Source organism: Bos indicus, chromosome 1, assembly GCF_029378745.1.
Source record: "Bos indicus isolate NIAB-ARS_2022 breed Sahiwal x Tharparkar chromosome 1, NIAB-ARS_B.indTharparkar_mat_pri_1.0, whole genome shotgun sequence".
Lineage (NCBI taxonomy): Eukaryota > Metazoa > Chordata > Mammalia > Artiodactyla > Bovidae > Bos > Bos indicus.
In genome coordinates, this window is record NC_091760.1 from 72,218,653 (window position 1) to 72,241,295 (window position 22,643).

General features: G+C 35.8%; 1 protein-coding gene across 15 annotated transcripts in view; it reads right to left on the minus strand.

Annotated features, from left to right (window-relative positions):
- The window catches only part of DLG1 (discs large MAGUK scaffold protein 1), a 270,874-nt gene that overhangs the window by 81,136 nt on the left and 167,095 nt on the right, over positions 1-22,643 (minus strand). For all 15 annotated transcript variants that reach the window (XM_070789390.1, XM_070789394.1, XM_070789399.1 and 12 more), the window contains 4 exons: positions 18,163-18,332; positions 16,872-17,008; positions 10,625-10,769; positions 503-623 (listed from right to left, as the gene is read on the minus strand). In XM_070789390.1, coding sequence (XP_070645491.1) covers positions 503-623; positions 10,625-10,769; positions 16,872-17,008; positions 18,163-18,332 — 573 coding nt within the window. The remainder of the gene's footprint in view (positions 1-502; positions 624-10,624; positions 10,770-16,871; positions 17,009-18,162; positions 18,333-22,643) is intronic.

A 22,643-nucleotide genomic window follows, 5' to 3' on the forward strand; every position in this document is an offset into this window, starting at 1 on the left:
AAAATATTTTTTCACTTTTTGTTTCCTACTTAGATAAGTTTTTTGGGAATAAAAAGATAATCTGCAAACTTCAGTGAGTGAGTAATGTTAGATGAAAGTAAATTTTAGGTGTCAGAATATCAAATATATATACCAACAAACAAAATTCTGAATATGAATCAAATGATTGCCATAATATTTTATGGTATATATTAGAAATGGACTACATGAAAAGTTAGTTTTACATATTCATAAGTATACTTTTAACTTCGTTTTACCTAATTTCTAAGGATAATTTACCAATCCTTGAAAAAAGGAACATTAAAAAATGTAGTGATTTGTAAAGTAAAATATTTTTACACTTATAGCCCTTTAATGAACCTTTCAAATAAAAAAATTAAGGTTTAAACTTATTATCTGTTAATAAAATTAGTCCTGAAAACTGTGACTATCCTACTTAGTTGATTATAACTCCGTCTAATGATTGTCTTTATGTAAGAATAACAACTATTCAATTCCTTACCTCGTAATTTCATCATCTCCAAGTACTGCTTTAGAAACAGGTGAATATCTGGCTGGTGATGCTGGTGTCTGGACCAAGTAGGAAGGTGGGCTAACATGGTTATCGATAGGCTGAGAAGAAGCTTAAAAATAAAGTAAAAAACACTTGAAAATGGAAACACACCATTCAGTACCATGTTTATAGGTTATCAATGTCACAGTTAATTAATGTATAATTCATACTCATTTATATAATAGGTTTTGGTAGAGAAAATGTATTTACTAGGTAAAAAAAATTAGAGAAGCTCAACTTTCCAGGTAAAAACTAGTTTAGACATTCAGATCAGCAAAGCAAACTTAATCCATTTGGTTTCTCTGACAAAACAACTAAAAAGGAGTTTTACAGTAACTGGTTTGCCAAATGTAAACCCAGGAAAGGTTATTCAAAAGACTGTCACAGGAAAGACTGAACTAAATCAATCTTAAGTATAATAATTTAATTTTTCTAAGAAGTTATTTTGCAGATTAACATTTTTAGAGAAGTATATTCAGCAGATCCCTGAACAACATGGGGGTTAGAAGCACTGACCCTCCAAACAGTTGAAAATGCACATATGACTTTACAGCTGGGCCTCAATATTCATGGTTCTGCATCTACAGATTGAGCCAACCATAAGACCTATGATATGCACTGAAAAAAATCTATATATAAATGGATCTGCATAGTACAAACCCACATTGTTCAACAATCAACTGCATACTCAAAATTTGATTGTAAGTAACAAAAACCAAAAGCGTAAAAATAAGTGCAAAAAGATTATGCTTGACAAAGTTTTAAAATAAATTAAGGGACTTCTGGCTTTCCAGCATGACTCTTATGAAAAAACAACATACTAAAATGCAAAAACACAGTTTGAAGAGACAGGGCAAGCATAAGAACCAGACTCATATACAAAAGTGATGCTGGAATGATCAGACCAGAATTTGAAACAAAAATGAGTAATATTCTGATATGGATAAAGCAAACAGTATGTATAAAGAAGGCAGTATGCAAGAACAGATGGGCAATTACAAGTGGAGAGATGGAAATTCTAAGAAAGAAACAAAAAGAAATACTAGAGATCAAAAACACTGTAACAGAAATGAATAATGTCTTTGATGAGCTACTAGTAGTTTGGACATGGCTGAGGCAAAGAATCTCTGAGCTTGATATTTCAATAGTAACCTCTAAAACTGAAAAGCAAAGAGAAAAAATGACTGGGGTTGGTGGGCAGGGATCAGAACAAAATATCCAAGAAAAGTGACAAAACTGCAAAACTACAAAAACTACATATGTGTAATGGGAATACCAAAAGGAGAAGGAGAGAAAAGAACAGAAGCATTTGAAACAACAATGATGATAATTTCCCCAATTAATGTCAGACACCAAACCATAGAGAGACCTAGGAAACTCAAGAGAACACTAAGCAGGATAAATGCAAATGCATATCGTTTTCAAACTACAGAAGAAAAAAGGAGGGGCAAAAAGCCCTAAAAGTAGTCACAGGGGAATTAAAAGCTTTACCTTACTGGTAGAGGCGTAAGATAAGAATTATGTTCGACTTCTCCTTAGTAAGTCATTCAAGACAGACAATGGAGTGAAATATTTAGTGTTAAGAGAAAAAAACCCACCTTGTATCCTAAGAAATTATCCTTCAAAAGTGAAGAGACATAAACACTTCATTAAACAAAAACTGAATATGTATTGCTAGTAGATTTGGCTTTTGAAATGTTAAAAGAAGTTCTTTAGAGACAAGGGAAGTCAGTTCAGTTATACAGGTCAGAAGTTCAGTTATACAGGTCAGAAGTTCAGTTATACAGAAAGAGCGAGCACTGAGGGAATAAGGTAAAATAAAAACTAGTTTTTCTTATTCTTGATTGATCTAACAAAAAACATTGTTCAAAATAACAGCAATGTTGTATTTGACTATGTTTATTTATGCATCTATATATTTGTGTATAAATGAAATGAGTGTCAGCATGATACAAGGATACAAATGATACATGAAACAAAAGTGATACAAGGGATGGGAGTGAGGAATTAGTATTATTGTGTTACTATAAGAAACTCTCACTAACAGTAAAGCTGTACAGTGTTACCTTGGAGTGGAATTAGATTAGCATACATGAATATTGCAAACTCTAGGGCAACCACTAAAAAAAGTGAAAGAGAATAAACTAATACACTAAGGAAGGAGAGAAAACAGAATCATATAAAATGCCTGATTAAAGCCATCCCCCTCCCCCAAAAAATGGATGACAAATATAGGACCAAAAAACAGGGCAACAAATAGCAAAGAGTAGCAAATATCACAGACATTAATCCAACTCTATCAATAATCACTTTGAATATCAATGGCCTAAATACACCAATTTGAAGTGGAAACAGTGTCAGACTTTTTTTGGGCTCCAAAATCACTGCAGATGGTGACTGCAGCCATGAAATTAAAAGACACTTACTCCTTGGAAGGAAAGTTATGACCAACCTAGATAGCATATTCAAAAGCAGAGACATTACTTTGCCAACAAAGGTCTGTCTAGTCAAGGCTATGATGTTTCCAGTGGTCATGTATGGATGTGAGAGTTGGACTGTGAAGAAAGCTGAGTGCCGAAGAATTGATGCTTTTGAACTGTGGTGTTGGAGAAGACTCTTGAGAGTCCCTTGGACTGCAAGGAGATCCAACCAGTCCATTCTAAAGGAGATCAGTCCTGGGTGTTCATTCGAAGGACTGATGCTAAAGATGCAACTCCAATACTCTGGCCACCTCATCCGAAGAGCTGACTCATTGGAAAAGACTCTGATGCTGGCAGGGATTGGGGACAGGCGGAGAAGGGGACGACAGAAGATGAGATGGCTGGATGGTATCACCGACTCGATGGACATGAGTTTGGGTAAACTCCGGGAGTTGGTGATGGACAGGGAGGCCTGGCGTGCTGCGATCCATGGGGTCGCAAAGAGTCGGACACGACTGAGCGACTGAACTGAACTGATTGTCAGAGTGGATCAAAAAACCAAGACCCAAGTATATACTGTCTACAGTAAAGCCACTTTAAATATAAAAGCTTATATATATTAAAAGTAAAAGGATGGAGAAAGATACACCATTCTAACACTAATCAAAAGAAAGCAGGAGTAGCTATATTAATTTCCAACTGAGAAGGCTTCAAAGTAAGGAAAATTATCCAGGTTAAAGAAGGGCATTACTTAATGATAAGGTCGTCAGTTCTCCAAGAAGATATACAGTATTTAACATCTAACAATCAGGTGTCAAACTATGTAAGGCCAAACTATGTGAGAAATCGATTAATCCATACCTCTTTATCAGAAATGAACAAATACAGCAGGTAGAAAATCAGGAAGGACATAGTTGAACCCAATAATATCACTAATCAATTGGATATGATGGACATCTACAGACCACTGCATCCAACAACAGCAGAAAACATATTTTTCTTAAGCTTCCATGTTAACATTCACCAAGAGAGACCATGTCCTGGGCTATAAAACATATCTCAACAAATTAAAAAAATAGAAATCATATAATGTTCATTGTTAGACCACAATGAAATTAAACTAGAAATCAATAACAAAACGATAGCTAAAACCCCCAAATATGTGGAGACTAAATAACACATTCCTAGATACACTTGGGTCAAAGAAGCAATCTCCAGAGAAATTTAAAAAATGTTTTGAACTAAAAGAAAATGAAAACACAACTTATCGACATCTGGGATGCAGGAAAAGCAGTGCTTAGAGATAAATTTACAGTATTAAATGCATATATTAGAAAAAGAGAAAGATCTTTATCTAAAATGAATCATCTTGGCTTCTACCTTATAAAACTAGAAAAAAGAGTAAATGAAATTCAGAGTAAGCACAAGAAAAAAAAATCTAAGCAGAAATCAAAGAAATTTTCAAAACAAGAAATCAACAGAGAAAAAAATTAATAAAAACCAAAAGCTGGTTCTTTGAAAAGATCAATAAGCCTCCAGCCAGGCTGAGAAAAAAAGAGAGAAGACAGAAATGAAAAAGCAGATATCACTACACATTCCATGATATTAAAAGAATAGTAAGTATTATGAAGAACTCTATGCCCAAAGATTTGGTAACCTAGAGGAAATGGACCAGTTCCTTAAGAGACAATCTGCCAAAACTCACAAAGAAGAAATAGGCAATCTTAACAAACCTATATCTATTGGAAAAACTGAATCAATAATTGATAATTCTCTGAAAAGAAAGCACGAGGCCCAAATGGGTTAAGTGGTGAGTTCTATAAAATATTAAAGAAATGAATTATACCAATTGTCTATAACCACTTCCAGGACACAGAAGCCAAGGGAATACTTCCTAACTTATTCTGTGAAGCCAGGATTATTTGACAAAACCAGACAAAGAAATCTTAAGAAAAAATACCCTATAGAACAACATCTCTCATGAACATAAGTGGAAAAATCTGCAACAAAATGTCAGCAAATTAAATCCAACAATATATAAAAAAATTATATACCACAAGCATCTAGGATTTATCCCAAGTATGCAAGGTTGGTTCAATATTCAGAAAAAAAATACATATGATACATCACATGTGTGTGCATACATACTCAGTTGCTAAGTCATGTCCAACTCTTTGTGACCCCATGGACTACAGGCCTTCAGGCTCCTCTGTCCATGGGATTTTCCAGGCAAGAATACTGAAGTGGGTGGCCATTTCCTCTTCCAGGGGACTTTTCCAAACCAGTGATCAAATGCACATCTCCTTTGTCTCCTGCACTAAGGTAATGCTTATTAAATCAATGTGATACTGCTGTACAACTATTAGAATGGCTAAAAAACCAGAACAATGATAAAACCAAATGCTTGTGAGGATGTGGAGTAACAGGAACTCTCATACATTGCTGGTGGAAATGCAAAATGGTACAGCCACTTTGGAAGACAATTTGGCTGTTTACATTATAAAACTAAACACAGTCTTACCACACGATCCAGCAATTGCACTCCTTGGTTATCAAAGGAGTTAAAAATTCCTGCACATTACTATGTGAAAGGAGGCTTTTTGCTTTTCTTTCAAATATCTACTATGCCTTCTTTAATTCAACAGGTTTATGGAAAACTTCAGCCTGTGTGATTTTAAAATATTTTTGAATTTTAACTTAAAGTTGGCAAAATCAGCAGAGGGCTGAATTATTTTTATTGTTTTTAAGGAGTTTGAGATTTTTGGGTATAACTTTAGTATTTCAATTGGATATACATGGTATATTCAATGCCATTTTGTATGTTTCAGGTAAAGTAGGAAATGTCATTAATCAAATTATATAGAATGTATTCTATGAAAAGCAAAATGTGATATATATTTAAAAAAAATTTTTATGAGTACAGTTGATTTACAATGTTGTGTTAGTTTTAGGTATAAGAAGTTCAGATTTTAAAAGGCTACATATTGTATGATTCCAACTACATGACATTCTGAAAAAGGCAAAACTATGGAGGTAATAAAATGATCAGAGGACGTCAGAGGTTAGAGGAGAGGGAGGGATGAATAGGCAGAGTACATGATTTTTAGGGCAATTAAACTGTGCTGTATGATACTGATAGATGGTACATGTCATTATACATTTATCCAACCCTACAGAATGTACAACAAGAGAGAACCCTAAAGTATACTATGGGCTTTGGGTAATGATGTTGGAACCAACGTACCACTCTGGTGGGACATGTTGATAATAGGAAAAGCTATGGAGGTGGGACCAGAAAAAGTGATGGCACCTCATTCCAGTACTCTTGCCTGGAAAATCCCATGGATGGAGGAGCCTGGTGGGCTGCAGTCCATGGGGTCGCTAAGAGTCGGACACGACTGAGCGACTTCACTTTCACTTTTCACTTTCACGCACTGGAGAAGGAAATGGCAACTCACTCCAATGTTCTTGCCTGGAGAATCCCAGGGACGGGGGAGCCTGGTGGGCTGCCGTCTATGGGGTTGCACAGAGTCGGACACAATTGAAGCGACTTAGCAGCAGCAGCATGGAGGTGGGACACCTCTGGATCTTTGCTTAATTTTCCTGTGACCCTAAAACTGCTCTAAAATGTAAAGGAAAAAAAAGGACATGCCCTGACACCATCTCAGATCTGTCAATCCAATTCATAATTACCCTTTTAATGCACCCCCCAAAAAATGGTAACCTAGTAAAAGAAACAAAAAAATATAAGCAAAACTCCAGTAATAATTTCATTTCAATAATAATAAACATCAATACAGTCCATCAGTTGTAATTCTAGTAAGAACTAAGAACAGAAAATTATAAAGTTATTTCTGACCCAGGTAAGCAATATATTTCAGTTGTAACTTCCAAAACCACAATGCATTTGAATTATGTGATCGTTGAAAAATGTAGAAAGTAGTATTTAACTTTCTTGAGATATTAACTATGATAAAGGTACAAGGCATTTCAAAAATCTAGCTGAAATATTTATTACTTAACCACCAATCTCTCCTTTCATTACATTACTGTCTTCTATGCACAAAACACTGTTAATACCTATTGGGAAAACAAAAATGTGCAAGGATCATTACTTCAAATTACTATAGTGGCCAGACAGATAACATTAAGAGTGAAGCAGCCAGAGTGAAAGACAGTAGGTAATGACTATAAATACGGTATACTGAGAAGAATATATGCTCTATCAAAAGGAGATAGCATCTATACATCTGTATCTTTCTGTAATCATACAAAAAGGAAAAAGACTATATCTACTGACAGTATATGGTTTTGAAGTCTGCTGCACCTTTGATTTTATAAGCTTGCAGTCTCCATTAGCAGTTGTTTCCTGTCCAATTCATATATAAGATGCTGTTTTGCATTTGAGCCAAAGCTTTCTATCAATGGCTCTTCTGAAGACCAAAGTCTTTCCCGGTGTGATATGTAAGAATATCTGTGATTTTCAATGGAACTGGCATGATGGCCTAAAGCGACTGACATTCATGTGAACCATTATAATCACTGGCCTTTTAAAGTCCAGAGTTTACTGATTTCTGACTCAAATTTCTTCACTGCATTAACAAGTTTGGCTGAAACAAACGAACAACAACAACAAAAAACCCACTGGGCAAGAAACTCAGTCAACTGCCCAAGCCAGAAAATGTATCTTTCCCCTACCATATCCAGACTTTGCCTTTATTTGATGGATCCTTTCTGAAGGAGTCATTCTCACATGTAAGACATGTATCTCACATGGCAGGAACTAAAAATTAATGTTTCTATCAGAGAAATGACTGTCTAAAGAATAATCAGATAAAACAATGCTATTTCCTATACCCCACATCCTAAGCAATAAAGATTCCTTAGAGAACTACAAAACAAGGGAGCCTGAATATTGTCCTAAGGTATCTAGGTTAATGACCCAAACCCTCCAAAGTTTAGGAGAGAAGCCAAGTGGAAGAACTTAAGGTAAAAGTAGAAAGAGATCAGTGGGGGCTCAGAAGTTTAACAACATCTTTCATCTGAAGAGAATATAAATTAAAAGTGAAAAGATACATAATGCAAAAGCATGAGAATTTTAATGTCATCAAAGAAACTATGTTCTTTATCACAGAGATCCCCAACCCCCAGGCCGCTTAACAGTGCTGTTTAGGAATTCAGCTGCATACCAGCAGGTGAGCGGCAGGTGAGCAAGCTTCAGAGGCCACTCTCCATTCCTCACATTACTGCCTGAACCTTCCCTCCATCTGCCCCACCCATCGAAAAACTGTCTTCCATGAAACTGGTCTCTGGTGCCAAAAAGGTTGGGAACCACTGCTTTATCAGATCCAGTGAACTTTTTTTATTCAGTAATAAACTTCCTTTTATTCCTGGGTGGGCTTCCCTGATAGCTCAGTTGGTAAAGAATCCACCTGCAATGCAGGAGACCCCAGTTCGATTCCTGGGTACCATATTTTGGCTATTATCCATAGGTGCTTTACAACTGTTAAGAGCATGGCCCCACTTAGATTTATGGTCATAGCTAAATTATAATTCTGAGCTTTTCTCCAGTCATGTTCTGCTTCTTAAGGAGTGAGACTAGATGAAGACAGCAAGCTGAACTAGGGTTGGAATTCTGCCAGTGAAGATGAAGAAGGCAAGAAAGAAGAAGATATATGCAGTGAACTGAATATAATGACAAACCAAGGAGGCTAAGTTAAAAAAAGAAGACAAGTAAAGACACACAAAAGAGACACAAAGGAACAACCAAGTAATGGTATTTTGACTGAAGATCAAAATGAAGATGAACTGTTAGGAGTAAATAAACTGATGGATGTAGTCAGAGAATGAGATGATTTAAATCAAGATTTTGGACATGGTGAAGGTACTGACAATTGATAAGATCTAAATTATTATCTTGGAAGCAAGTTTCTGAGTTGGAGTGGAGGGCAGAAAAGTTAGAAACAGATCAGTAAACAAAGAAGCCTGGTAACTGAATGAATCAGTGTGGGTTTTGACTGGTCATCACTAAGGATGACAATGTGAATAACAGTATCAAAGGACAATGAGAGCTCCACTAATATCTTCAGTACCTAAAGCCACACTGGTGGGGAGGACACTAGATGACTAACGTAAGGAATAGGCAGTAAGGTGAACAGTCTGATGGCAAGGGCTTCAGGAGAGCCAACAGGTAAAAACCATTTATGTAAAAAGTTTTCAAACATAAATGCTTCTTAAAACACATATAAGCAAGTTATTTATGAATTGTGTGCATAGTATGAACATGGTCTGGAAGTGTATAACAAAATTCATATGAAGAGAGGAGAATGGAAACAGAACACTGTTATGATAAAGTTGAACTAGCAACATAAACTTCAACTTTTTCACAATACTCTATTAGTTTAAAAACAGATGAAAAAAAGGCAAGAAATATCCTATATATGACTATAGGGAAAACAATTAAATATTATTTACTACTCTTTAGGACCAGCTCTCCTATTTTTAAAATGTCATATTATTTTATATAAAAGAGATAATTCAATAAAAAGTAACATTTTCTTTCTAGTTCAACTGTAAGCAGCAGCTTGTTTTTTTGTATATTTGGCCATAATCGGGATGCCAATTCTCTGTCTGTTAACTGGCACTTAGTTGTCTTGAACAGATAAGGCAGCATAATAAATAAGATCAATATTTAAATTGGTAAATAAAAGAGCTTATCATTGAATTTGCTGCTGCTAATAAATAAAAATTACATAAAGCCCTGTGCAAGCCAAATATATGGAAGAATTTTCAGCAAGTAGTAAAGTTCTGACACGAAGTGTAAGACATCATCTCTGTTCATTAAAGAGACTGAATATTATTACAAAACCACAAATATCTCTAAAATTCTATAATTTAGAAAAGGAAAACTTGGAAAAGCAGATTATAGAGTATATTGATCTTTATTACATATGGGTGCTTCTAGTATTGACTCAATATACCAAATAAAAATTTCATTTTTCAATCAACATGAACATATTAAAAATATATTTATATTTCATCTCAGCTTGTATATTAAAAAAAGAAAATCACATAGGAAGCTTAACATTACCTAGGTACTTTCATTACAATACAATTCTAGGAAATACAACTGTATCATGCACAACTGTGTTACGTAATACACTAAGAGTTGGAAGTACAAAGATGGTATCTGTGCTCACACAGTTGAGAGTACAGAAAAGCCCGTCTTAAGTTATTATTTCTCAAGGCACAGCCCAAGAACCAGCAGCACTAGAAGTATCAGAATTATCTTGCTTGTTAAAATAATTACTTGTTTAAGTATATTTCTGTGTTCCATCTTAAAATTATTAGAACAAAACAAGAATCTCCATTATAAGCAAATACCTTTGGTGGCTATCATTTACATAAAAGTTTAAGAATCAATGCCTTAAATAATTATTGCTATGACATTACAGGTGAAAAACTGAAAAACTCACCCCCCTTATTATTAGGAAGATTCTGACTTAAAATTGATTTTTAAAAATTATTAGGTTAAAATATTTAACACTTCTCTTTTAAATATTTGTACAATGTTTAAACTTTATATTGGGAACTTTCATTAAAATTTATCACGTCTAAGGAAATAAGATAGATTATAAGCAAACAAACTTACAGTTGGTGATATCAGGTGGTGCATAGCCATCATTCATATACATACTTGTGGGTTTTGCCACTTTCAAATAAACAAAATCAGATGTGTTCTTTAAGGCAGTTACTGCTTCTTCATGAGTAACTTCTTCTAAACACACACTATTCACCTAAAAGAAAATCCCCAAAGTTTTACTTCTTCCTTCCCGCTCTGAAAGCCATATTTTTTTCCCCTCTTTACTCCTCTGGTAGAATCTTTAGTATACTGTTGAACAGGAGTGGTAGATGTGTCTTTCTAGGAATTTGTCTATTTCATCTAAGTTACCTGATGTGTTGGTATAGAGTTGGTCATAAATAGAAGTATTGGCTTATGCTCTCTCTTTCATTCCTACTTATAGAAATTTGAGTTATTTTTTTCTTTGTCAGTCTAGCTAAAGGTTTGTCAATTTTGTTGATCTTTTCAAAGGCCCAAGTTTTGGTTTCTCTATGGTTGTCCTATTTCATATGTTGTTAAGTTTTGCCCTAATCCTTTCTCTTCTGCTAGCATTAGGTTTAGACTGTTCCTCTTTTCAGTAAACACTTTTTTGGGTGTGTATATTTGCCTTTGAACTGTTTATTTTATATTGGAGTATAGTCAATTAACAATGTTGTGATAGTTTCCGGCAGCCAGCAAAGGGACTCAATCATACATGTACATGTATTCATTCTCCCCCTAATTTCCCTCCCATCCAGACTGCCACATAACACTGAGCAGAGTTACCTGTGCTGTACAAAGGTCCTGGATGATTATCCATTCTAAACATAGCAGACTGTTTCTAGTGTTTTAAATTATAATGTACTAAACCAATGTTCATTTTAGTATATTTTCCATTTCTCTAACATGCAACTTTATAACCGACTGTAGCTTTTTTTTAATGTTTTGACAGAAATTTCTAAAGGTCACAGAACAATCCTAACTTTCCCACTGATTACTAATAAAGCTTTGCAGGGTTTCAGCTGTATGGTCATTCACCTGTGGTACACTGTTCATCTGATGGCCTGCAATGAGACGTTAGCAACTATGACACAAAGTGAGGATTAATAAATGCCACACATTAGAGCTATCTTCTTGGAAAGCTTACTTGTGGTATGTTTCTCTTGGAACCTGGCCATCTTGTTAAGAAGCCCAACTTAGCCATCCCACTTGAGCTCCCAGCTAACAGGCAAAACTAAATGTTCCACTATATATAAGCCAGCTTGAAAGTGGACCCCTGGCCCTAGTTTAGCCACCCCAGTAGACATTACAAGGAGTCAAGACATGCTGTCCTGGCCAAACCCATCCAAATTGCGTAAGTATAAGTAAATAAATAACTGTTGTCATTTTAGTCACTAATGTTAGTGTTTTCTTATGTAGCATTAGATAACTGAATGCTGCTGCTGCTGCTAAGTCACTTCAGTCGTGTCTGACTCTGTGTAACCCCATAGACGGCAGCCACCAGGCTCCCCCATCCCTGGGATTCTCCAGGCAAGATCACTGGAGTGGGTTGCCATTTCCTTCTCCAATGCATGAAAGTGAAAAGTGAAAGTGAAAGTGAAGTCGTGTCCAACTCTTAGTGACCCCATGGACTACAGCCTATCAGGCTCCTCCATCCATGGGATTTTCCAGGCAAAGTACTGGAGTGGCGTGCCATTGCCTTCTCCAGATAACTAAATAAAGAGCTAATAAGATTTGCTAAGGGATTCAACGTGGAGAGGGAAAGAAAGAGAATGATCCTAAAGTTTCAGACCTGGGCAAAATAGAAGGATAAAGTTTCTATTTAATTAGATGTGAAAATTATGCCAAGTGCAGAATTGGGGGTGGCAGGATTGGGGGGGTTGCTGTGACTTGGAAGTTTATTTTTAGATACAGTTGTCCTTTGGTATCTGTGGGGGAATGATTCTATGACCCCAGTGCCCAAATTACCCTTCTTAAGGATAAAAAAAAATTCTTCAGATTCTCAAGCTCCTATGTAAAATGGAATAGTATTTGCATACACATAGCGTCCCTTGGGGGCTTCCCTAGTGGCTCAGACGGTAATGGAGGTTCAAAACACTGTACAGGAGACGGTGACCAACATCATCCCAAAGAAAAAGAAATGCAAGAAGGCAAAATGGCTGTCTTAAGGAGGCCTTACAGATAGCTGAGAAAAGAAGAGAAATGAAAGGCAATGGAGAAAAGGAAAGATATACCCAACTGAATGCAGAGGTCCAGAGAATAGCAAGAAGAGATAAGTCTTCTTCAGTGAACAATGCAAAGAAATAAGAGAAAACAATAGAATGGGAAAGATTAGAGATCTCTTCAAGAATATTGGAGATACCAAGGGAAAATTTCATACAAGGATGGCCACAAAAAAGGACAGAAACAATAAGGATCTAACAGAAGCAAAACAGATTAAAAACAGGTGGCTAGAATACATGGAAGAACTATACAAAAAAGGTCTTAATGACCCAGATAACCACAATGGTGTGGTCACTCACCTAGAGCCAGACATCCTGGAGTGTGAAGTCAAATAGGCATTTCTTTCTACTAGAAAAAAAACTAGTGGAGGTGATAGAATTACGGTTGAGTTACTTAAAATCCTAAATGACAACACTCCTAAAAGATGCTAAAGTGCTGCACTCAATATGTCAGCAAATTTGGAAAACGCAGCAGTGGCCAAAGGACTAGAAAAGGTCATTTCATTCTAATCCCAAAGAAGGGCAATTCCAAAGAATGTTCAAACTACTGTATAATTGTGCTCATTTCACATGCTAGCAAGGTTATGCTCAAAATCCTTCAAGTTAGGCTTCAGCAGTAAGTGAACGAGAACTTCCAGATGTACAAGCTGGATTTAGAAAAGGCAGAGGAACCAGAGATCAAACTGCCAACATTTGCTGGATCATGGAGAAAGCAAGAGAATTCCAGAAAATTCACCATGCTAAAGCCGTTGACTGTGTGGATCACAACAAACTGTGGAAAATTCTTAAAGATATGGGGATACTAGACCACCTTACTGTCTCCTCAGAAACCTGTATGCAGATCAAGAAAAAAGAGCTGGAACTGGACATGGAACAATGGACTGGTTCCAAATTGGGAAAGGAGTACGTCAAGGCTGTATACTGTCACTCTGCTTATTTAACTTCTATACAGAGTACATAATGTGAAATGCTGGGCTGGATCAATCACAAATTGGAATCAAGATTGCGAGGAGAAATATCAATACCCTCATATATGCTGATGATACTACTCTAGTGGCAGAAAGCAAAGAGGAACTAAACAGTCTCTTGATGATGGTGAAAGGAGACAGTGAAAAGCTGGCTTAAAACTCAACATTCAAAAAACTAAGATCATGGCATCTGGTCTAATCACTTCATGGCAAATGGATGAGGAAAAAGTGGAAACAGTGACAGATTTTATTTTCTTGGGCTCCAAAATCACTGCAGATGGTGACTGCAGCCATGAAATAAAAGACACTTGCTCCTTAGAAGAAAAGTTATGGCAATCCTAGACAGCATATTAAAAAGCAGACATCACCTTACCGACAAAGGTCCTTATAAGGATAAAGATAAGGTTTTTGCAGTAGTCATGTATGGATATGAGAGTTGGACCCTAAAGAGGTGTGTGCCAAAGAATTGATGTTTTTGAATTGTGGTGCTAGAGAAGACTCCTAAGAGTCCCTTGGATAGCAAGGAGATTCAATCAGTCAATCCTAAAGGAAATCAGTCCTGAACATTCATTGGAGGGACTGATGCTGAAGCTCTAATCCTCTGGCCACCTGATGCAAAGAACTGACTCATTTGAAAAGACCTTGATGCTGGGAAAGATTGAGGGCAGGTGGAGAAGGGGATGTCAGAGGATGAGATGGTTGGATGGCATCACCAACTCAATGGACATGGGTTTGAGCAAACTCCAGGAGACAGTAAAGGACAGGGAAGCCTGGCATGCTGTAGTCCATGGGGTTGCTAAGTGTCAGACATGACTTAGTGAGTGAACAACACACCCTCTCTTACTTAAATCATCTCCAGACTACTTATCATACCTAATGCAATATAAACACCATGTGACTAGCTGTCAGCCTACAGCCAATACATTTAGGGTTTTGAGAACTTTTTGGAATTCTTCCTGCAAGTATTTTTGATCCTCAGTTGGTTAAATCCACAGATGTGGAACCCATGGACACAGAAGGCCAACTGTATATTTGAGATGACTCTTGAGATATACATAAGGAGACTGAAGTTCAGAAAACAATACTTATTACTACCATGTACAAAGAGACCTAGTAAGCTATTTACTACCTGTCAAAGAGAAAAGAAAATGTGCAATGTTTAGAGGTTAGGGAAAAGATGCATCAGAAAGGAGAATGAGAAGGAATGGCCAGTGAGTTAAAAGGAATAGCAAGATAGAGGGTGACTAGTATGGAAATTGGAAAAGAGTGTTTTAAGAAGGCAAAAGGTGTGTCAAATGCCTGATTCATCAATTAAAGTGACAGATAAAACTGAATAATTTCAGTGGCATTTGGCAACAAAAGCCTCATTAAATGGCAAATTCAGTGTAAATTTCTTGTTTCCTATTCTTAAAATTCTTAAAAATTCTTAAAATTGATTCTGGAGAAACTATAAAGGAGGACATAAGAAATTTTTAAAAAATAAATTAAAAAAAGAATGAGAAACCTAGTGGAGAAAGGTTGTCTGGAACTGGTGTATGTGTATGTGGGGTTTGTGTATATATGTGAAGATGAAGGAGTGCTGGTTGTAGCTTGGGGAAAAGAGTGACAAGTCATAGCCATGAGAGGATAAGTTAGAGAAAAGCAGTTGGAGGACAGTTTCTTCCTCTTCACTATCATTAACTAGCAGAAATAACTAGCAGCTATTCTTAGCAGAGGTATTCAAAAGGGCAAATAAATAAGTAAGAGGAAAGAACCCAAATCACCACTATATCAGACTTTGTAAGCCTTTCCAGATTCACTTGAGCCTACCTTCCCACTAGGCCTTGGCTGCTTGCTTACAAGACAGCCCTGGCTATTGCTACTCTTATCTTGTCTCCTACCATTACGAACTATTTCAACCTCTTCTGTAGTAAAGGCTGGGCGTGGGCATGGCTCACATGTTCCACATAATGAGAGCAGTAACATATCAGAAGACCACATATGATGTGTCTAGACCACCGAGGCTCTAGCTCTTTCAACACTTCTGGGTTCAGAGGAAGTGTTGTGCCAGAGTGTGGGAGCTGGCCTTCCTAGTATTCATCCTGAGGGGCCGGGTAACACAGCCAAGAATCCAGGACAGTTAACCCCTATGGGGTAGACTCTAAATAACAAGAGAGAGGAGACTAAGAGGGGCCAGGAGATCAATCCTATCTTTTGCTTGGATAGCAGGATCTAAGGTTTAGCAGTTCCACATTGCCTGCCTGGAAGACTATCCTATATGGTAAGAAACCAGCTATATTTTCTTATGAAATTACAGCCAGCTTAGAAACATAATACCTTGTATTGGCTTTCCCTCATTCTCTGCCTCCCTTTTCATTTCCACTCACTCCAGCTTCTCTGAAGTTCTACCTCCAAATAATACCTTAGCACAGTAGCTTTTCTTCAGGTTTGTTTTTGTAGGGAACATGAATTAAGACAGTTATTAATGAAGATTGGATAAATAAATTGTGATATAGTCTATAGTTTCAGAATAGAATATTATGAAGAGAGGAAATAACTAAATCTCAACTCTAGGCAGCAATATAGATAAGTCTCAATAAAACAATATTGAGGGAAAAAGTATTAAAAGACTACATACTGCACAACAGCCTTTAAATTTTTTTTCAAAACAATACTAAACAAAACACTTAGGTATATGTATGTGATTAAGCAATCTTTAAAAAGCAAAAGAATGAGAAACACAAACTGTTGATATTCTAGTTTTGGGGTTGGATAATAACTAGCAGTTTTCATTATATTATAAATAAAAATTATAGATTAGAACAAGAAAGGGAAAAAGAAGGTCACACACGACTAAGGATGATAGTGTTATGAACCTAAGGATTATGAATAAACAATTTTGTGCATCCAAGCTCCTAAATAGGATAAAAGAAAAAGAGAAGGGACCTAGCAGAGGGAATGGAAATAGCAAACAGATAATGAAGAGTCATTTTTCAGGTCCTGAGTAAAGAAAGCCTAGTATTCAGATGTGTAAATGTCATTTAAATATTTTTGGCATGTAGAATTTCAGTCTTTCAGGAAAAAAAGACATCAAAGTGATTTTTAAAACAATGGATTTTTTATACTTACTGCTAAAAGCTTATCTCCAATCTGAAGTTTACCATCTTTATGAGCTGCTCCTCCTTCAATTATTTTGGTTACATAGATGCTATTATCCCCAGGAATATGCTGATTTCCAACACCTCCAGCAATGCTAAACCCAAGACCTGTTTGGAAAACACTAGTTTTACAATTTTACCCATAAATGTAAACCTAAGTTCAGAAAGAAATGACTAAAAAGTAGAAAACAGATTCTATAAGGTGATAATTTCACCAAACTAATCCTTTTTAAAATACAAAAGAATCTATTTACCTATTTTTAAAATCCTAAGTATTTTGTAATCAGGGGCAATTACAAATTAAGTGCTCCTACAGTTACAAGTAAGTACCTTCCCCTTCCCTCCTAGGTACTTCTTAAAGTGTCTCATGCATTTGTGTTAGGTCAAAGAATTCATGTAGAATTGTTTCACTTTTGTTTCCATCATAATTGCATTTCTTACTAACACTTATAATACTTCCACAAGATTAAAACAACTGAGGGAAAAAAAAATCAATGGTGGGCAAAACTAACAGCTTTAGAAATGCAGATGTTTTTGTTCTTTTTCAATATTCTATGAATTACTTTTAAGTAAGGAATCTCAGTAATTCATAATTCCCATGGCCTTAATACCAAACTTGTAGCTCTCTATTCATTTTTCATGAAGCCACGAATGAGAATCAGTATTTCCATTTATCCTCAATTCCATCCATGTTTTCAAAATTCAGATCACATCCTAATAGTCTTCACTGCAGATATAACTATTAATGATATGCTCATTAATATTTTCTTCTATCCTGTGTATCCGTATTTAATATACTTTGTAGATTAATGACTACAAGTTAATATTAATGCTATACATGACTTCAAAATGTTTATGCCGAATGCTACTTAAAACAAAAATCATTAGAAGTAACAGATTATAAAATTCACTAAAGTGAAAGTGAAAGTTGCTCAGTCATATCTGAATCTTTGCCTGCCAGCCTGTAGCCCGCCAGGCTCCTCTGTCCACAGAATTCTTTAGGCTGGAATACCGAAGTGGGTAGCTGCTCCCTTCTCCAGGGGATCTTCCCAACCCAGGGATCAAACCCTGGTCTCCCACAATGCAGGTGGATTCTTTACCATGGGAGTCACCAGGGAAGCCCCACCCCTCCAAATTCAGTAAATTCTATAGATTACCAGTATTGCTAATCTTAGAATGTGTGTCATATATAACTTAAGAGTTACATGTCACTTAAGAGATTTCTTACTTAATAATTTGTTTTTGTTTGATTTAGTTCATACCTTTAGGACCTTTAATGAGCTTTATCTCCATTATTTTTTCTGATACTGGTTTCCGTCTTTTTACATACAAGCGTACAATAGATCCTGCTTCTTTCAAGGCTTCAACTGCTTTGCTATGTGTTACATCACGAACATCTATTTCATTTACTCGCAAAATACAGTCATTGACTCTAAGGAAAAATTAAAAATAAAAATGAAATATTAAAAATTTAATATCGATTTTTCACTTTGCCAATTTTTATTTTCACATTTTTAAGGTTAACTACTACGATTTTTTCTGAGAAGAAACTTCATGTTAAATTTCAATATATCAAATACTTATATAAATACAAACATTTCTCAAGGGCCATCAAAGGAAATAGTGCAAATAATAGATTATTTTACAAAAATATTAAATGATAATGACAGCTGTCTATGTACAGAAATTAAAATACTTTAGAAAAACAGAAAATACTTATTTAGTACTAATCACAAGCTACAAACTTCTTTTAGTGTTTTAACCCTTACAACAACCTGTAAGGTGGATCTATCTATATCCCTATTTTACACATGGAAAAACTGAGGCACAAAGTTTAAATAACATTCCCAAAGCCACCCAGATAATGACCAGTAGAGCAGTGATTCAAAGATAAGAAATCTAAGGCTTAGACTGAATAACTAGCTTAACGTCACAGTGGAAAATCAGATTAATTGATTGATTTATTAAAAAATAAACTGATCTCCACGTGGGGTTCACCCCAGAGATGCAGGGATTCTTCAATATATGCAAATCAATTAATGTGATATACCATATTAACAAATCAAAGGATAAAAACCACACGATAATCTCAATAGATGCAGAAAAAGCTTTTGACAAAATTCAACATGTATATATGATAAAAAACTCTCCAGAAAGTGGACATACAGGAAACCTACCTCAACATAATAAAGGCTATACATGACAAACCCACAGCAAACATTATTCTCAATGGTGAAACACTGAAAGCATTTCCTCTAAGATCAGGAACAAGGGTACCCACTCTTGCCACTATTATTCAACAAAGTTTTTGGAAGTCCTAGTCATGGCAAGCAGAGAAGAAAAAGAAATAAAAGAAATCCAAATTGGAAAAGAAAAAATAAAACTGTCACTGTTTGCAGATGACATGATACTGTATATAGATAGAGCCACCAGAAAACGATTAGAGCTAATCAATGAGTTTAGTAAAGTGGCAGATACAAAATTAATACACAGAAATCTCTGCATTTCTACGCACTAACAATGAGAAATCAAAAAGAGAAATTAAGGAAACAATCCCATTTACAACTGCAACAAAAAGAACAAAATACCTAGACATAAATCTGCCCAAGGAGGCAAAAGACCTGTATGCAGAAAACCAGAAGACACTAATGAAACAAAATCAAAGATGACACAAAGATGGAGAGATATACCACATTCTTGGATTAGAAGATTCAACATTGTGAAAATGACTATACTAACCGAAAACAATCTACAGATTCAATGAAATTCCTATCAAATTACCAATGGTACTTTTCATACAACTTTTGAGTTGACCAAAAAGTTTGTTCTGATTTTTCCCTACAACTGTATGGAAAAACCCAAACAAACTTTTTGGCCAACCCAATAGAAAAATTTTGTTAACAATTTATATGGAAACACGAAAGACTCTGAAAAGGACTTCCCTGGTGGTCCAATGGTTAAGAATCCGCCTGCCAAGGCAGGAAACACAAGTTCAATCCCTGGTCAGGAAAGATTCCATGTGCCATGGAGCAACTAAGCCTATGTGCCATAGATGCTGAAACCAACGTACTCTAGAGCTGGTGCTCTTCAACAAGAGAAGCCATTGAAATGGGAAGTGTAGCTCCCACTCATTGCAACGAAAAGTCGACTCCACTCACCAAAACTAGAGAAACCCAGCAATGAAAACCTAGTACAAAGCCATAAGTACATTAATTTAAAAAGAGACTCCAAATAGCCAAAGCAATCTTGAGAAAGAAAAATGGAGCTGGAGGTATCAAGCTCCCTGACGTTATACTATACTACAAAGCTACAGTAATCAAGATAGTATGGTACTGGCACAAAAACAGAAATACAGATCAATGGAACAAGATAGAAAGCCCAGAGATAAATCCATGCACCTGTGGGTACACCTTATCTTTGACAAAGGAGGCAAAACTATACAGTGGATAAAACAGTCTCTTTAATAAGTTATGCTGGGAAAACTGGACAACTATATGTAAAAGCATGAAATTAGAACATTTCCTAACACCATGGACAAAAATAAACTCAAAATGGATTAAAGACCTAAATGTAAGGTCAGACATTACAAAACTCTTGGTGGAAAACATAGGCAGAACACTCTTTGACATAAATGACAGCAAGATGCTTTTTGATCTACTTCCTAGAGTAATATGAATAAAAATAAACAAATGAGACCTGATAAACTTAAAAGCTTTTGCACAGCAATGAAAATCATAAATAAGAGAAAAAGATAACCCTCAGAATGGGAGAAAATACTTGCAAATGAAACAACTGAAAATGGATTAATCTCCAAAATACAAAAGGAGCTCATGCTCAATACAAAAAAACCCTCAAACTATCCAATAAAAAAAATGGGTGGAAGACCTGAACAGACATTTCTACAAAGAAGATATATATAGATGGCTAACAAACATGTAAAAAGTTGCTCAACTTCACTAATTATTAGATAAATGCAAATCAAAACCACAACAAGGTATCATCTCACACCAGTCAAAGTGGTCATCAAAAGATCTACAAACAATAAATTTTGGAGAGGGTGTGAAGAAAGGGATCTCTCCTGTACTGTTGGTGGGAATGTAAATTGATACAGTCATGATGGAGAACAGTATGGAGGTTCCTTAAAAAACTAAAAAGTAGAACTGCCATAATACCCAACAATCCCACCACTGGGGATATACCCTGAGAAAACTGTAATAAAAAATATACATGTACCCCAATGTTTACTGCAGCACTATTTACAACAGCCAGAACATGGAAGCAACTGAAATGTCCAGCAACAGATGAATGGATAAAGAAGATGTGGTACATATATACCATGGAATATTACTGCACCATCAAAAGGAATGAACTTGGGTCATTTGTATTGATGTGGGTGAACCTAGAGTTTGTCATACTGAAGTAAGTCAGAACCAGAAGAACAAATATCATACATTAACACACACACACATATATGAAATGTAGAAAAATGGTACTGATGAACCTATGTACAGGGTAGGAATACAGATGCAGACATAGAGGACAGATTTGTGAACCACTCAGCTGGAAGGAGAGGGTGAGATGAACTGAGAGTAGCACTGACATAAACACTACCATGTGTGAAACAGATAGCTAGTGGGAAGCGGCTGCGTGGCACAGGGACTCAGCTCGGGACTATGTGATGACCTAGAGTGGCGGGATGGAGGTCCAAGGAGGGAGGGGATATATGTGCACATATAGCTGATTTACTTTGTTATTCAAAAGAAATGAACACAACATTGTGAAGCAATTATACTTCAATAAAAATAAATAAATTGACCTTAGTTTCAATCGCATGCTATTCATGTAGAAAACAAAAAGATGGTCATCTCATATTGTGCAGGAAAGGGGAACAAAACACAATTAAAATATTTCAAGTGATCATGCTAAACTTCTATAATATATCAAATTAAGTTTAGAGAAAAGAAATTCTATATCCAAAGACAGTGATACCTTACAGTTAGTACTACAGGTCAGTTCTCCAGTGGAACAAATGGAACATTTTAATTTTCATACAAGAAGCACAAATAAAAGGCAAATAACAAAATCAGGAAGTATATGCCTACATTTACATGAATATTCAAATTATTAATTTTATATCTAACTTCATTAATATACAACTTGTCATATTCAGTGAGAAGTTTAGAAACTGAAGAGCTGCATAAGGCACCAATAGCCTTAAAATAAAATATTCTTTCTCACAGACCATATAAAATTTTAGTTCTAAAATTTTTAGAAAACTGTCACCATGTGTAAAAAACAACAAACAAGGCAACAGGAAAAGTGCCACAATCTATGATCTATGATTATGTCTAAGGAAACAACAAAGATGCCAAAGATCTTTGTTTAACAAGATACTAAGGATATCTTCTGAAATGGAACATTAAACAAAAGACCAGGTACTTACATTTATTCAATTTAGGAAATAGGTTAATTTACTTAAAGTTTGCATTAATCTTTTCTCTTTGTGGTGCATGTGTGTGTGTGTGTGTGTGTGTTATTCGCTCAGTCGTGTCCAACTCTTTGTGACGCCAGGGACTATAGCCCACCAGGCTCATCTGTCCAAGGGATTCTCCAGACAAGAATATGGAGTGCATAGCCATTCCCTTCTCCAGGGAATCTTCCCAATCCAAGGATCAAACAACCTGGGTCTATTGCACTGCAGGCAAATTCTTTACCACCTGAGCCACCAGGTATGAGATAAAAA